The 18,158-nt window shown below is 41.4% G+C and overlaps 1 protein-coding gene across 1 annotated transcript in view; it reads right to left on the bottom strand.

Annotated features, from left to right (window-relative positions):
- Positions 1 to 18,158, bottom strand: part of Morc2 (MORC family CW-type zinc finger 2) — a 39,577-nt gene that overhangs the window by 15,353 nt on the left and 6,066 nt on the right. Inside the window, exons 2-9 of the mRNA XM_008841034.3 lie at positions 15,526 to 15,579; positions 13,041 to 13,075; positions 9,019 to 9,087; positions 8,440 to 8,530; positions 4,752 to 4,860; positions 1,163 to 1,322; positions 946 to 1,057; positions 334 to 459 (exon numbers count right to left, since the gene is read on the bottom strand). Coding sequence (XP_008839256.1) covers positions 334 to 459; positions 946 to 1,057; positions 1,163 to 1,322; positions 4,752 to 4,860; positions 8,440 to 8,530; positions 9,019 to 9,087; positions 13,041 to 13,075; positions 15,526 to 15,579 — 756 coding nt within the window. The remainder of the gene's footprint in view (positions 1 to 333; positions 460 to 945; positions 1,058 to 1,162; positions 1,323 to 4,751; positions 4,861 to 8,439; positions 8,531 to 9,018; positions 9,088 to 13,040; positions 13,076 to 15,525; positions 15,580 to 18,158) is intronic.

The raw sequence follows: 18,158 nt of genomic DNA, 5'->3' as shown, positions 1-18,158 counted from the left end.
TGTTTTGATGTTCAGAAGGGTGTCATTAATCTCACAGCAGAAACAACCTCAGTAATTAGCCAGGGCTTTACTTTCCTGTGAAGGGTGTTTAGGTCCTTGAACTTGAGACAAGACACATCACTGTGCTACTCTTCGTATCTCCGAAGGCACTTCCCTCATCAGGCTTGGGGAACCAACTCCATAGCCAGTCACATCTGTCCCTCCCAGAGAAGTGATTCTCTGGTAAACAGGTACAATCAGCAGTGTCAGAGCCCCTCATACTGCACTACCCCACAGAAATGTGGTCAGGTCTCATTTCTCAGCCCAGAGCAGGGTAGCTAGGGACTTACTTACCTGGGCTTATACAGGCAACAGGAGAGTCGCTTGGTCTGCACCTTATGCCCATGGATGAAGATCCTCATCCTGGGATCAATATAAAGCACGGCAGCATAGGCACGGAAGGAGTGCCGTTCTGGCTTCCTGGAGGCAGCAAGAACTGAGAAGTACTGTCACTCACCCCACAACAATACCAACCAAGGATATGACTGCCTCTCTGCAGGCCCTCACTTTTCTACCTCACATCCTGGCTTCTCATGCCACTCTGACAGGATGGCCTCTCATCATGGATACTCCATCCTGCCCTGTCATATCCCTAGCACAGGTGCCCCATAGATACCTCACGTGGCCCTACTACTGCCCTTACAGGGACTCCTGTGCAACCCCCCTCCTCTGGCCTTCTGTCAAATCAAAGAGTTGGAATAGATGATTTATTAATCTTTTCTTTTTAGCGTGACTGAGGAGCCACTGTCCTGCTGTTAAGCAGATATGAGCTCTCAGTTCTATAAACTCTAATACTGCCACCAAGAGAAATTCAAGGAAGGAGCTTTTTCCCGCTTTCCCTAAAGTCATTTCCTGAGGGAAAAAAGACCATTTCCAGGACCTGCCACCCTTCCCCACCCCACTCACGTGCCCTCTGGGGAAGTCTCTGCCATCTGGATGTCTTTTGGATTTGAGATTATGTCTAGTTCAGGCTCTCCATTGTCCATGAGCTTGAGATTAAAGATGATCACCAGTGTTCCTGGGGGAATAGAAATCCTTTCTCTCTGCCTGTCACCCCTGGCTCACCCCCAACATCACTAGTGGCTCTGGAGCTCCCAGATTCTCTAGTCCGAAGCATACTCACCACTATTCCCAGGAATCTTCATGAATTGGGTCATCACTTCCTCTTCAGAGTGGAAGGGAGAATACTTGTAAATGAGCTCTGTCTCAATGGCAAACTTCTCTATGTTGTCTGTGACAGGTTCCCGCGTCCGAGCATGCCAGGTAGGCAAAGGGACTATCACCTTCGGGGTAAGCATAGAAAGATGCTATGAGCTACTGTCCCCCAAATGTGCAACTATCTTGTCTTTTCAATAGTCGCAGGCTGTCTAGAGCTGAGGCCTAAGTTGTGCAAACCAGCACCAGAGATTCTGCAGCTCTGGTCCTTCCCAAAACTCATACATTGTTGGGCTGGTTTATGCCCCAGAGGTCTCTATACCTGTTTGGAACACCTTTGGCCATAACATTAATATGGTAAAAATTCTACCGGTATCACTAGGGAAAATACATTTGCAATTATCTAGCGAATCTAAAGATACAAAATATAAAACCTGCAACTTAGCAATTCTACTCCTGGGTAAATACCTAGAAAATAACGTTTGTATACATATACCAGTACCACATATAGGAATAATTCAAATATCTACGGGAGTGGCTAAACGGAAATACTACCTGGTGATAAACATGAACAAATACATAGCTACTAGCATCAACATGGATGAATTTTACAAACACAATGTTACTTGAATTTCTACAGTGTGAGTCCATGTGTACAAAACTAAACTAAGGGGCTCATAGGAGACTTCTAATATTGGTTTATAGTAGTGGCTGCATCACTGTTTGCTTTATAATTATCCTCTCAAGTACACACTGCAATAATTCCTCAAAGTATGTGAAATTTGATTTTATGTCTAAGTAATACTGTTTTTTAAAAAAAAATTTTTTAATTTTTTATGTGTGTAAGTGTACTACTGTCTGCATGTATGCAAATACACTCATATCATACAAACACTGAAAACGCCAGAAGAGGGCACTGGATCACCCAGAACTGGAGTTACAGATGGTTGTTAGCCACCATGTGGGTGCTAGGAATCAAACCTCTGCAAGAGCAGCCAGTGCTCTTAACTGCTGAGCCATCTCTCCAGCCCCAGAAATACTATTTTTAAAACTCTTTTTTCTTCAAAAAATTATCTCAAGCACCACTTTTCCAGTGGCTTTATGGTGCCTTATTCCTTGCCTGGAGCCAGCAGCCCTTGTAGAGCCCAGCAGAGGTCTGGTGAAAAGGATTCGTTCAGTGCAGCAAACCAACTGAAGCACCTCACAGGCTCAAACCAGATGGCCCCCCACATAAGACAAAGGAACTCTGTATCTTAACACGTACCTGGGTGATAAACTGCTTCAAGTTCTAACATTGCTAGTTTCTAAGAAGCTTCATGCTGAAAGCATCCAACCATAGGGCTGGTTTGGACACATTCCTCCTGGGCTGAAAATGATCTTATTTTGAAATCTTGGCAGAGTTCACACTAGAGCACAATCCAAAACAGTGACCTTCTAGCACCAAGTAAGGGAAAAATTCCAACCTAGCTTTTCTACCAGGGGAATCAAGTTCCATTTGTGTTTTGTGAACTTGTATCTTTATTCTATATCTTCCATTTTTAAGCAGTCCTAGGTGAGGATGGCATCACTTTAAACTTTGGGTACTAACTTTCACTAGCAAACATCACTCCTATTTGGCATTTCTGCTTCAGCTTCAATGCCACCACTTTCCGGGTTTTCCTCCGACCTTTCTGACTGCCTCTCTGGTGTCTTTTGCCACTTATTCTCCTCCTGATCTTTCAATGTTGGCCTGACTAGGTCTCAGCTCCTCTTCTTGCTCCACTCTCGTCTTTAAAGTGATCTTATCTCCTACCAACAATTCCAGAGCCTAGGGCTAGGAATGTAGCTTAGTGGCAAGAGTACTTGCCTAGCATGTCTATGGCCCTGAGTTCGACCCCCTAGTACTAGAAGAAAAAAACAAATGAACAAACAAAAAACCTTACAGCTAAGATCACCCTGAAACTCCAAAGACTTCGCTTGCATTCCCAAAGTAAACTTATACTCTCCTCCCTCCATAGTGTCCCTCTTCCATTCTTCCCCAGCTCTAGATGGCACATTACCTCCAACTGCCACACAAGAACCTGTAAATCTCAACCCCTTCTCTTCCCTCTTCCCCCTCCAATGATCAGTTACTGTATCTATGGGTCTCACACGCTAAAAAGATAACAGCTCTGTCTCTCACTTCTCTGCTTTGAGTCCTACTAGGCTATTAATAGCCTGGGCCTCTCAACTGGTCTATTCCAACACTCCCAATTTTTCTAATCCAAACACTGCAAAACAACCACACTGACTTTTGTAAACAGAACCTGATACTAGCATATACTTGCTTAAAATCCCATTCACTCAACAAGCCCTCAGGTCGAACCCAACCTGATTAAGCCCTGCTCTCCAGAGGCTACCTCTCTCTCCAGTCCCAAACTCAGGAGCTCGAGGGGGGTGTTTCCACTGACTCAGAGTCCTTCACCAGACAAGATTTCTGAATACTTCGGCCAAAACTAAGTTTTCCTATCCTGTTCTCCTAGCAGTTTGCTCTTTTATAGCTGCAGTGTTATCTCTCGCTCCAAATATGCTGAAGGAGGCAACATACTATATCCAATGGGTGAACAAATCCACTGGCTTGCCAAATAAAAATGGTAGAGATTTCCATTCCCAATGTGAACTAGTTTGTAATGAATTGAGGCTCAGATTTCAACAAATTCAATCACTGCTAACCAACAGAGAGGAATTGTATTGAAATTTTCAATTTGACCATCTGCTTATGTGACAGCTAGGAATTTCTTTCTATACAACATCTCAGGCTCTGGCCTCTACTGCTCATGGCTGGACAGACCTTCCCTAATCCCCCATCAAGAAACAGTTCTTCAGATATCAAAGACACAAGACTACAAAAAGAATCAGCTAGGTATGTGTTTAGCTTACACAGCTTTAATTACCAGTTTTTAAAAGAGTATTATGGATAGTAATAATCATTGGGGCAAGGTAACTGCTGTTCTCAAAGTGAGACTAGGTAGCAGCTGCCCTTAACAATGATGTTTTCCATATACTCATCACTTCACCATCTGCCTGGTTAAGCATTTAATTTACTTCTGATATAGTTAGAGCAACACATTCCTCAAAAGGAAAAAAACATGCTCATAGTACACTCCACAAAATTACCATTTGGGAAAGACACCGGAGTTCTACTATTACTACCAGCTTTGATTTCCAATCAGGTAAAGTCAAAATACGCACCCCACCCCCACCCACAGTAACACAGTTCTTCATGGTACACCCGCCACAGAAGAACGGGGGGATCTTGCAGATCTGGAGAAGCTGCAAACCCAACTCTCAATTCTTGTCATTTTATAGACTCATTCACAGAAACAGAACAGCTGTTGTCTGAAGTGCCTTGAGATTTCCTCTCAAATTAAGGTTATCACCTGCCTTACCACCCTCCAACCAATACATCTACCCATCTAATTCTATAATAGCAGGCATATGCTCCAATCCTACAACTCCAGGGAGCTCAGAACTGAAGACAGCCTGGGCAAACAGAGGAAATATGAAGTGGCAATTCAGGCTACAAGGATGGGACCTACTTCATCAATGCCTTCTTCCTCATGAAAGGTTCGAGATAGGAAGAGGCAGGTCATGGTGTCTTCCTTTTTTGTAAAGAGGATAAAATCCTTTCCAATGCGCATTGAACCCCTGAAAGGAAAACAAAAAATGAGTTATTCTCCCAAAGATTCAAAGTCATCTGAAAAAGACCTCTGGGCATAACATGAAAATGTATGGAGGGCTCTCCAAGGCCCCAGGCCCTCAGATGAGTTCCATGTTCCCTTTCCACTCAGCCAACACGCCTTGCTATGCCTTTCTAATGGTCTCCAATTCCTTACCTATAACCTCATTGAGCAAACTTACCTCCCATACAAGGTTCTCTCACCATCGCCATCCTTCTAGGGTATATTCACTGCAGACCATAAGCCCCAGGTTAGTCTCACTCCCAGCTTACTGCCATAACCTTAACAAGTAACTCTGCTTAAGCTCCAGATTGATGGCATCCTCTGTGGCACCATCAAATTGCACTCCAGCACTGACACCTGCAACAAGTCATCTACTATTTGGGCCACAGATAGTTCCCATCTTGTCCTTTTTTCACCAACACAAATTCCCGTTCTATCCACTCATCAAATGGCAACACCATCAAGGGAGGAGTCCAATGCCTAGCCTCACAAGTTCTTCAAAAACCAGTGGGGCTGGATAGATAGCTCAGCAGTTTACCACTTGCAGAGGAGCCAGGTTTGGTTCCCAGCACACACGATGGCCAACAACCATCTGTAATTCCAGTTCCAGGGGATCCAACATCCTCTTCTGGTCTTTGCAAGCACTGTACAACATTGGTACACTTACATACATTCAGGCAAAACATACACATAACAAAAATCAATCAAAATTTTTTTAATTTTAATTTTTTAAAAATTTTATGTGTATGCCTACATGTAGGTAAGTGCACCCATGTTGTGCAATGCCCGCGGAGGACAGAAGAGACTGTCAGATCCCCTGGAACTAGAGTTATGGACAGTTGTTGGCTGCCATGTGGGTGCTGGGATTCAAACCTGGGTCTTTTGCAAGAACAGTCAGTGTTGTTATCTGGTAAGCCATCTCTCCAGCCCCTTATTTTAATTTTTATGTGTATGAGTGTATTGCCTGCATGTATGTAAGTGTACTCATGTGTTGCAAAGCCTGCAGAGATCAGAAGAGGGTGTCAGATTCCCTCAATTGGAGTTACAGATGGTTGTTAGCTGCCAAGTGGGAGGTGGGAATTGAACCCAGGTCTTCTGCAAGAACAGCCAGTGTTCTTAAGTGTTCTTAACCACTGAGCAATCTCTCCAACCCCCAAAAATATTTTTTTAAAAATGAAAAACTAATACAAACACAAGGCTCAGCAAAATACAAAGGCTAATTTTTTTTTCCCATGTCACTGGGCCCAGCTCAAATTTGATTGTTGACAAGGTCTGTATCCATGTCCAATAATGCCAACCATTCCTTGTCTCAGAATTGCCTTGCTACCACGAGTTCATTCTAATACAAGGCAGATCCTTACTTCAGAAGTAGCTGCTGGGTATAGAGCCTTTAGGCTCACTTCAACAAGGCAAAAATTTAGGGCTGGGTTACATAGTTTAGTGGTAGACCACTTGCACGCACAAGTATCTGGGTCCAATTCCTAGAACCATAGGAAAACAAATTTGTCAAGTCTGAATGGAATGAATGGCTTCCTTCCTATTTGGCCATGTTAATCCTTCTCAGGAGCAGGCAGAGACAGGCCTTTCAAGGCAGCACAGGACAGGACAGAAGTATGAAGTTGCAGGGGGAAGGACTACCATTCAATAATGAGGCTGCTGAGCTCCTTCTGAGCAGCTTCTGGGGCTTTATAGTTATTATCTCATTACTCCTTCTAACACCCCCAGGGGGGATGACAAAGGTAGGAAGCCTCATTAACTCTGTGTACAAATACAAGCCAGACTGGCATGCCAAGCACAAACGAAAGTCAGGTCTCATTTTCCCAAACACTCAGGATACTCCAGAGGCCAGGGGAGCAGTCAAAATCTCCTTTTCCTCCTATAGTATCAAGGTGGGGCCAGGAGGTCCTTCCCCTTCAGTTTCACAGTAATTCTTCCCTGAAACTTGTAGAAAGAACTACCCTAACTCTAACTTACCACAACTTCTCTTCAAACATCTGACCCAGGACCTGACCATAGGATCTGAATAGCAGGAACTTGAAAACACCTGCTGGCTTCCTTGCTTCTCAACCCTATTCGCACCAGGAATCACCCCTTCCAGAGACTGAGTCAACTTCTGATCTTTGAACACTAGATGGCTCCAGATCAGTGGGACCGTCCTAAAAGCCTCCTAAATACGTTAATATCTGCACTCTTCTGCGCGAGTTCCTTCTGAGTCTCCTACACATTTTCAGAGTCATATTTCATTTGCTCCTGAACCCCCTCTCTCTGAGAGAAAATGTTAGAAGTGAGAACCTCATTTTCTAAGTTAGGAAACAAAGATGGGACCAGATGGGAGATCTACCTACAATTCAGTTGAGAAATCAAGAGTTTCCACTGACTCCAGGGGTACCCCAGTTTTACAGGATTTAGATTACCTTTTTAGAATCTCCTGGGGAAGGTTCCCAAGTGATTCACTCTGATCTCTGGCTAGGAACTCTCACAGCAGTAAGAGTACTTAATCCTTAACTACTACTAAGTATGCATGATAATGTCAATTTACAAGAGGAAGTCACTTTATTGACTAAATGGCTGCAGTGAGTTTTGAACCAGTCTGACTGACCAAAGTGAAATGAACAGCTCCCACTTTGCAATTAGAAAGACTTCCTAGCTCTTCACATAAACACCTTTACACCTTAGGCAAATCACTCCTATACATCTCAAATTTCTTCATCTGAAAATGGTAATGACAATATCTATATATCATAGTACTAAACTAAGGATTAAATGAGATCATCCGTGTGAAGTTTTTTAGCACAGTACCTAGCAATAGTAAAGTCCATATTATTGCCATTCGTTTCCTGCCCAGGAGAGAAATCAAAGCCTAGGAACCAGGTTCCCGATTTCTTTCTTCACACTCAAGGCACAATGCACATGAGGCCCAATCAAAGCTGTTGACAGATCAAACCACCACCCTTTCTCGAATAAAACACATTTCCACAGCAAGACTAGAACATGACTCATAATTCCATTTGCACGAATTCCAATTCCACTAAATCTTACACCATGCAAAGGTATGTACAGCTGGAAGTGAGCATTTCAGAAATAGAAACCTTTCTCTTGGGGCTTCATTCAAAACCAACAACACATTCCAAGCACTACACAAGTGGGAACCAAGGGCTGAGGGAGAGGTCCCAAGAGCTGAAGATATTGGGTGTGTGCCCTGCTATAGGGCACTGCCGGATGTACATACTATGTACTCCAGGAAGGACAACTTGCGTCTCTTGTTACTTTGGATCCCAAGTAACTGGCACAAAGCATACTGATAACACTGTGATGTGACCCATGGCCAATCTCAGACACATCCCAGCTCCACAAGGAACTACTCACATCCTCAACCACAGGCTAAAAATAATTTTCAGTAAAAGGAGAGATACAGTTGTAGAGTAAAATATTTTGTACATTCTCCTACTGCTTTAAAGTTACAGTTCAGGGGGCTGGGGGATGGATAGCAAGAGCATCATGTAATTTTGTGTTAGGCCCTATGACAGGCTTCCAATATACTTACGATTTTAACCCATTCCCATACTGCCCAATCTGGGTAGACTCAGGTGTTCGCTTGGCTGACTTCCCAAACTGGATCACACTTGCAGCATCACCTCAAGTGGAAGATAAAAGAAAGTGAAAACTTAGGATTTTTTCCCCAGGCCCCTTAAAGTCAAAGATCTGAGTCATGTTAAATACAAGCATGTGTGAAACCTCTCTCTAAGGAAATTCAGTCATGAGGCATATGAAGGCAATCTTTGCCTGGCCATCAATACCATCACAGTGCCCTGTGCTCTATTACCAGAACATGGTAAATAATTTGAGGGAAGCCTCCATAGTTCTGACTCCAGGATGTCATGCACGCTGGTAAATATAATGTCAAGACACAGGTATCTGACTTCAGGTTGCCATTCAAAGTCTATCTTCCACGTTTGGACAAATCCCAACAAAAGGACAGCGGAATTAAGCCTAAGATATTGCAACATGTTTCTCACTCCCCAAAGTGGATCTTCTAGCCACAACAATGAGGTAACAGAATACCAACTTTAATAGTAAATTGTTATGCCCTCCTTAAAATAAATATAATCATCTGGTCACTTACTCGGATCCATTCCTGCTCCATCATCCAAAAAGCAAAGCATAAAGCCTCCTCGAAGGTCCTCCCGCCTTTCTATAAAAGAAGCAGCTACTATTACTAGGCTATTACCTTCTTACAGGGTAACAACATGGGTATGAACAGAGAGTGAACCAAAGTGAAACTTAGAACAAAAGAGATAGGTTATACCTAACTTCTTCTAAGATCCCTTTAGGGATTTTAAGGGTATGAATTCCCATGAAGTCCTCTCCAGTATTTTCTAGTTAACAACAAAGCTTCAAAGAATCTATCAGAAGGGACCAGTATCTAACCATACCCCATAGTCATTTAATATGTATATTTCTGATGCAGACCTCAATCATCATCCTTCTCTCTACATGACTTACTATCAAATTGGCCCTATGCCATGGACTCCAAGTCATTTAAGCAGCCTATTATGCACTATACCTTATCAACTGCTCAAACTCAACAGGATACCTACCTTTCTTTGTGATTTAACTCTGGGGTTGCATTCAAAATGATGATGTTAGATATGGTATGGGTACAATGGTGGCAGCTGCCACCTAAAAGATAAATTACTATGTTGACATATGATCGCCCCTATGCTAATTTTAGAGCCTAAGCTATCTGGATTGTCATGTTCCCTGGTAGACAACAGGCCCTTGAAAGGAAGTGAGATGACACAAGATACAGCAAGAGGAGCCTGGTTCTGGGCTAGACCTGCCTGATCAGAAGTACAGTTCTCTGACAATTATGTACAAAGCAGCCGTGGCAGGGCTTCCTGGTCAACAGGAAGGAAGCATAACTGATTGTGGCTGCCATTCCAGTGAGTAAAGTTTTTATCATTTTAAAAAGTTTTCAAACATAACTTTATAATGGAGATTTTCTTTGAAATGTGTAAGATGTAATCTTATTTTTTAATTATATGTGTATGACTGTTTTGCCTGCATGTATGCAAATGTACCACATACATACAATGCTCATGAAGGCTAGAAGAGGGTATTGTATCCCCTGGAAACTGGAATTACAGGCAGTTGTTAGCCACCATATGGGTGCTGGGAACCAAACCCAGGTTCTCTGAAAAAGCAGCCAGTGTTCTTAACCACCGAGCCATTTCTCTAGCCTCTAATTTTTTAAAATATATTTTTATTTTATATGTGTGTTTTGCCTGCATGTAAGTACGCCAAGTGCACACAATGCCTAAGGAGGCCAGAAGAGGGCATTAGATCCCCTGGAAGTGGAATTACAGATGGTTGTTAGCCACTATGTGGGTACTGGGAACCAAACCTGGGTCCTCTGCAAGAACAAGTGCTCTTAACACTGAACTTTCTCTCCAGTCCCAGAATTTCTTATCTTAGCAGCTGTCTTATGCAGCACCAAGTGGTAACTCACAGCAGGTAGCAATAGTAGAAAAGATTCCCAGATAGGAAAAAGGGCTATTAGTTTTCAAGATGCCTTTTAACTCAATGAGGGCTAGGTGAACAAGGGACAAACTAGACTTGAATCAGACATGTAGGTACAAAAGAGTGAAGAATGTGAGGCAGAGGTGGAAGCAGGGGATTCAAACAAACTGCATTAAGGAACCATTAATAGCAACCTGCCCAGTCTATAGATGCTATTCATGGTCCATCCCTTGACACAGAGATAAAAGTAATACTTCTACTAAAAAGAAAGAAATCTGTTAGAAAATATAAGGCCAAGCTGCTTTGGAACCTAGTTCCTAAAGAAGAGGTAAAACTGCAGTTCACTAACTTTATACAATTATCTATCCTGACAAATCTCATTTTTAAATGCTTTTTGCCTGCCCCCCCAGGCTAAAAATTTGAGTCATGACTGTCCTCTGCTAATTAATGTAAAAATCCTACTTCAAATGGACTATACACCAGAGATTTTCAAGTATCAATGTTCAGGAAGCTGAACATTCATTACAAATGCCTCTTAAAAGCTGGAGGGCAAGAATCTTCCTGGAAGCACTACTGCCAGGTGAGAAGATTTCTTCCTACAGTAGCACCTTTTATCAGAATCTAGGAAATCCAAGTGAAATGTGGCCAGCAGGAACAAGTTTTGCTGCTGTTGTTTGGGTATTAAAAAGCCCATTGAGTTTCCATCTTTAAGAAGCAAAGTATAATGTGGAGATCAAACTGGGTCAGCTCATAGCACAATGACAACACTCTTGCCTAGAGATATTTGCTGTATGCTTTTACAAAATGTACACCAACACTCTGCTTTGGGATCTGAAAATTGATTTTAGCCAAATGCCATCTGAAAATTCCGCAAGATGACTGAAATTCCTTGAACAATACCTAAGAAGTTACTTTCTAGGCCCTTGTGATAAGATTTTCATGCTGTTTCAGCAGTTATCATTCATTTAAAGGTAGGTGTGAGTTCTGATTTAATCTCAACATTTTTTCATTGGGCTAGAGAGATGGCTCAGCAGTTAAGAGTGTATACTGCTCTTTGAAGGACCAGTTTGGTTCCCAGAACCCAAAAATGGGTGGCTCACAACTGCCTAAAATCTGACACTTTCTTCTGGCCTCTAGGGGCACCCACACACATGGCCCTCCCCCCAACACCCAAGTCAAGTGAGTTTTTTTTGTACAGTTTACGAGAGTTAAGAGGCTACACAGTAAAGGCCATGGAGCCTAGACTGGCCTTGAACTAACTGTGCAGCAAGGAGAGATGCCTTTGAATTCCTGATCTTCCTGCCTCTACCTCTCAAGTGCTGGGACTACAAGTATGTGCCACGTGCCTGACTCCTGACTTGACTGTTCCCTCAAGATCTAGTTATCCTTCTGTAACCATTTGTAGTTTGCTAATTGCCTCTCCAATTAGATATTAAATTCTTAGAGCAAAGGCCTCATTTTATCCTCTCTGGACTTTTCCCAAAGCAAAGGAGGTACACCAAACATGGAGAGGTTTTTTTGTTGTTTTTTTTTTTTTTATTTAAATTAAAATCCAGCTTTCCTGCACTCTGAGTATCAAGAACTAAGTTTAATTTCCTTGCTGGATACTAAAGGTTCCAAGAAGTATTACTACTTACTTAAATTGTGTGTTTATTCCCATTTATCAAGTGATTCCATAAAAATGATTATAATTTTATATTCCATATAAACTTGAAGAAGTTAGGCATGTTATTTAAACTACAACGTAAAAACTGCAGAAGATTTCAGAAAAGAACATCAGAAAAATACATCACATTAGCCAAATTTGATTTAAGAACTCTATTCTAGGGCTGGAGAGATGGCTCAGCGGTTGAGAGCACTGACTGCTCTTGCAGAAGACCCAGGTTCGATTCCCAGCATCCAGAGGGTGGCTATGAACAGTTCTTAACTCCAGTTCCAGGGGAATCCTAAACATTCTTCTGACCTCTGTGGCATTGCACAACACAGGTGCACTTACTTATATACAGGCAATACACTCATACACATAAAATTTTTAAAAAATTTAAAAAAAGAACTCTATTCTATTTCATTTTGAAATTTCACTATTAAAATGACCAAAAAAGGTGCTGCTATAAGTACAGAACAGGCAGAAAACTATGTAAAAAAAATAAAAAGTCAATGATAATGACTAAGAATTCCTCCACATTACCATCACTCTAAGAAAAAGGGGATCTTAAATGTTAACAGCTGAGCCAATGAAACAAAACAGTAAAGGCTATCAGAGCTTCCAATTCTAAGCCAGGTAAGCCCTCTTTTCTTCTCAACATCTCTGTAAGTCAGTTTTCCAAGATTCATACCAGCAACTCTCCAGGCTGGGACTGCTGCTATCAAGAGTATTGAGGAAGAAATTCCAACGATCTCTTTCCAGAAAGATGACTAATATTGGTCATTTTACTCTGTTCTACCACCCTCATAAATCTCCTGGTTGACATGCCTGACCAGAGCTGCCCTGTTTCTTTCTATGACATGAAGAAATTGTGCTATCTCCAAGTTCCAAAAACCAGTATTTCCCATACACTTCTTGGGCCCAATAAAAGTACATTAAGAGAACTGAACAAGAGAAAAAAGGCCTAAAGTCTGGCTTACCAGCATAAATATCTATTCTGGTGGCATCAGCATCTCTGCAAAATTAAAGAAACCAAGAAACAGCAATTAGCAAAATGGACAGCACTTTGAGTGGAATGCATACTATTTTGAATTGTTCAAATAAAGTCTACATATATAAAGTTTTGCTTTTAAACTTGGCCACACAATTTTCCTGACACTATCTATGGAACATTTCAAGTCCTCCATATTATTAAGGCAATTACATGACAGAGGACCTCTCATCTATTCCAGTATCCTCAAGCTAGCTACGTAGCCAAGGATGACCTTGAACTTCTGATCCTCCTGCCTCCACCTTCTGAGTTCTGCGATTACATGCATGCACCATTCTTGGTTTATACAGTGCTAGAGATGGAACCTAGAATTTCATCCATGTTAGACACCATGTTCTACCAACAGAGTTACATGCCCAGTGCCCCCCGGATATATTAAGTACTGATTTCACAGTAAAAATAGCTCTCCACATTCTTTTTATACCTATTTGTGTGTGTGTGTTGGTGCAAGTGGCCAATGAACACATGTGGAGGTCAAAGCCAACTTACCTGAGTTCTCTCCTTCCATCAAGTAAGTTCAAGAGAGCAAACTCAGGCCATTAGGCATGGCAGCGGCAGCAGGTGTCTTTACCACTGAGCCATCTTGCTGGCAGGGCCTCACTGAATGTAACTGAAGCGGGCCTTAAACTTGAGATCTTTCTCCCTCAGCCCCTTGAGTGTTGGGATTACAGTTGTTACAGATGTGTGTTACCACACCTAATTTTTATTATTACTTACTATATGCTGCTTGGCTGCTCATGGAAATGTGCTTAGGTACCACATTGTTTAACTACAACACTTTCAATTTATTTCACTCCAGTTATGAATTGATCCATAATTTTTCTGTTCAGTTTATGGAATTATGTTTGAAATTGCTGTTTATTAACTTAGCATGACTATGGTGTTATTGCTATGGCAAGTAACTTTAAGAATTTTATGTAGCTCAAGCTGGCTGTGTAGTCAAGAATGAGCTTTGCATTCATGATTCTCTTGCCTATATCTCCTGAGTATTGAGATTATTTGGTTCTGAGGCCCGTATTACTATGCCCGGTTTCATGCTGGGAATTGAACCGAGTACTTTTTGTATGCTAAGCAAGCACTGTATCAATTGAACTGCATCCCCAGCCTCCCAGCCCCATCTCATTTTTTAAAACATTTTCATATCTTTGAGAATAGGTACATAAACAGATTTTTTCTTTTGTGTTTTTGGTGCTGGGATTGAACCGAGGTTTGCACATGCTGAGTTTGTGCTCTGCAACACATCTCTAGTCCCAGAACTATGTGGTTTTGGGGAGGGGGATTTAAAATCAATGAAAATGCGCCTTTGTTTCCTTGAATGCAGCTGGTAGAATTGAATTAAATGACTTCTAGGCCTGCATGATTTCAGCTGATTTCTGGAACCTAATGGGATTCTGTTCAAGGTTAGGGAGGATAAGATTGTGGGCTTGGGAGTTAGTTTGCTCACTACAGTGTATATACCATGAGACTTAATTTTTCACACATCTGTGGTGGGTTCTATTTTTTCAAATCTTAGTGAGAAGGAAAAATAGACATGCTGGAATATCTTCATGATTGCAGTCAAACAAAAGAGGGAAACAAATACTTGATCATTTTAATGTATAAAGTGAAATGTTCTGGGATGGAGAGACGGCTGTCAGTAATGTGCCTGCCATGCAAGTGTGAGGGCCTGAGTTCTGATTCCCAGCACCTGTGTAGAAGCCAGGCCTGAGGGTTCGTACTTGTAACTTCAGTACTGGAGTTGGAGAAAGACGACAGGAGAATCTCTCATGCTTACTGGCTAGCCAGTCTAGCAGAATCTGCAAGCCTCAGGTTCAATAAGAGAACCATGCTCTAATACATAAGTGAGGATGGTTTGGAGATGAAAAGGTCACTTTTTTTTTTTTTTTTTGGTTTTTTTGAGACAATCTCCCTGTAGCCCCAGCTGTCCTAGAACTCACTATGTAGACCAGGCTGGCCTTGAACTCACAGAGATCTGCCTGCCTCTGCCTCCCAAGTGCTGGGATTAAAGGCGTGCACCACCACTCCTGGCTGGTCACTATTATTACGCTAGAACACCAAGAGCAATGAATGAATTTAAGGTAATCAAGAAAAAGTATCAATTACTGTCCTATTAAAAATACTTTTTGCCCAAGCATGGTGATCCATGCCTTTAATCCTGCACTTAGGTGGCAGAGGCAGGTGGATTGCTCTGAATTCAAAACACCCTTTACATAGTGAGTTCCGGGTCAGCCAGGGCTGTATAGTGAAATCCTGTCTCAAAAAAAAAAAAAAAAAAAAAATTCTTGCTAACAAATCTCTTAAGAGTTGCAACTAATACAATAAATATGTCTTTCTCTCAAGTCTTTGGTGAGCAATGGTCATGATGACCCAAACATTTTCTACTCTAAGCAGACTATGTGCTAAAAGTTACATACCTTGCATTATCAACCAGTTCAGCAAGAGCACCAAACAGGAACTCATGAGTGGTTCTGAAATGATAAATTTTAAGAGTCAGCAAAAGAATTATGAACTGATTCCTATTAAGGTTATAAAACATTTAAAAGGTTTTAGAAAAAAGCCCTAAAATCTCCATTTGCAATGTTGATGTACAGTACTAAAATTTAAAGTTCTCCACAGCTCAAGCCTCTTCAGAGCTAATTCCCCTCAAGTAATCAAGCCTTGCTAACCACTCAGAAATGTTTATTCTTCCCATTTTAAATGGAAAAGCCCACCTTAAAGTACTAAAAACGTGCTACATGTACTGTTAATAGTAGTAACAGTCTGCCTAGAAAAAAAAAACCTGTATTTTTAGCATTGTCTTAATCAGCTGTTTTTGCATAACTCACACAAAGAATTGTAAGTACACACCTTAACACACATATATACTCAGATACTGAATAACATGGTAGTTAGGTATATTTACTCAACCCAAACTTTCACAGGGTTTCCATAGGAGATAACCACTGACTTCCTCACTTAAAAGTTAATTTTCCTGCCGGGTGTGGTGGTACACGCCTTTAATACCATCCCTCAGGAGGCAAAGGCAGGCAGATCCTCTGTGAGTTCGAGGCCAGCCTGGTCTACACAGTGAGGTCTAGGCAGCTAGAGCTACAGGGAGACCCTGTCTCAAAAAGACCAAAATAAAAAAAAGTTAATTTTCCCAAGATCTCTAGGAAACCATACGAATTTTTATCCTTCCAGAAGGAATATTCTTGAGAATTTGGGACAAAGACCTGTTTTCAGTCAAAATCTGATAAAGTCAAGATTATTTGTATTGCCCTCTTTGAAAAGTAGTATTTTTGCCGCACAGAAGCATATGGGTTTCCTTTTTTCAGTAGTATAGATCACATATATAATGCAAAATTCTAACAGGCTTGCTTAATTTACACTTTCATAATTTATGTAACAGTCTTCATGAAACATAAAGTAGGGTAGTAGGAAATGTCCATGTGGAACCATCCAGAGAATCAACTTGTCTTTCAATTAAATACCAAATAACTGACAATACATCACCACAATCAATTTTCATAAATCTTGCTTTTTCAGACAATAGTCAAAGTGAAACAGCCTAAAAATTTCAATTGAAATATATCAGTATTAAAGTACCTAGCATTTAAGATCTCTGACCACTTGCCACATTGTTTTAAACTGTAAACCATTTGTTTATAAATTTTCATAACTGACCTGAACTGTCCAGGAAAACTGGCTTTTCTCAAGTTACTCTTCAAAGAAAATTTTTTTTTGAAGCAGGGTCTCCCTGTAGCCCCAGCTGTCCTAGAATTCACTACGTAGACCAGGCTGGCATAGAACTCAAGAGATCTGCCTGCCTCTGCCTCCCAAGTGCTGGGACTACAGGCATGCACCACCACACCCAGCTTCAAAATTTTTTAAGTGTATATTTTTAATTAAGTAAAAATTACCACATTTCCCAGAATTATGAAGACATTTTCCCTCATGAGGTCAGTGAATATATCTGTTGCTAATCCAAAGGCATCAGGACTAATAAGGAAGTTACAGCAAGATGTAGAAATGTTTATCACCAATTCACTTACAAAATCTTCCAGCTAAAACCCCATTTTTAAGTATTTTACATGGGAGAATCCAATTTCTAAAAGAAGTCCTGCCTTAAAAAGTCATATTTTGCTGGGCGTGGTGGTGAATGCCTTTAATCCCAGCACTTGGGAGGCAGAGGCAGGCGGATCACTGTGAGTTCAAGGCCAGCCTGGTCTACATAGTGAGTTCAGGTCAGCTGGGACTACAGGGAGCCTGTCTCAAAAAAAAAAAAAAAAAAAAAAAAAAAAAAAAAAAAGCCGTATCTTGGGGACGGAGAGATGGCTCAGCAGTTAAGAGTACTGGCTGCTCTTGCAAAGGACCCCAATTCGATTCCCAGCACCAATATGGTGACTAACAACTGTCATAACTCCAGTTCCAGGGGATCCAACATCCTCTTCTGACTTCTGCTGGCACTGCACGACACAGGTGCACTTACATATATGCAGGCAATACACTCAAACATAAAATAAATTTTTTTTTAAGTCATATCATGGGGCTGGAGAGATGGCTCAGCAGTTAAGAGCACTGACTGCTCTTGCAAAGGACCCAGGTTCGACTCCCAGCACCCACATGGCAGCTACAAACCATCCCCAGTTCCAGGGGAAGCTGAAGCCCTCTTCTGACCTCCGTGGCATTGCATGACACGGGTACACTCACATACATGCAGGCAATACACTCATACACATAAAATAAAAATAATATTTTTTTAAAAAGTCATATCATTAAAGCTGGGCATGGTGGCTCATGTCCTTAACCCCAGGACTTGGTAGGCAAAGGCAAGTGATCTCTATTAGACAGAGTCCAGCATGGTCTATGTATCAACTGCAGGCTAGCTGGTACTAAAGGGTAAAACCCTGTCTTAAAAAAACAAAAACAAAAATGAAAGTCTTTAATTATTACAAATATTTATGTGTCCACCAGGCATGAACCTTTAATGACAGTATTCCAGTAGAGGCAGTAGGTGGAGGACCCAGGGACAGCCTGGGTTATATAGCAAGATACTGTCAATTTTTTT

Source organism: Nannospalax galili, unplaced genomic scaffold (genome assembly GCF_000622305.1).
Source record: "Nannospalax galili isolate Female #2095 unplaced genomic scaffold, S.galili_v1.0 scaffold259, whole genome shotgun sequence".
Taxonomy (NCBI): Eukaryota; Metazoa; Chordata; class Mammalia; order Rodentia; family Spalacidae; genus Nannospalax; species Nannospalax galili.
This window is presented reverse-complemented; position numbering and strand designations above follow the sequence as displayed.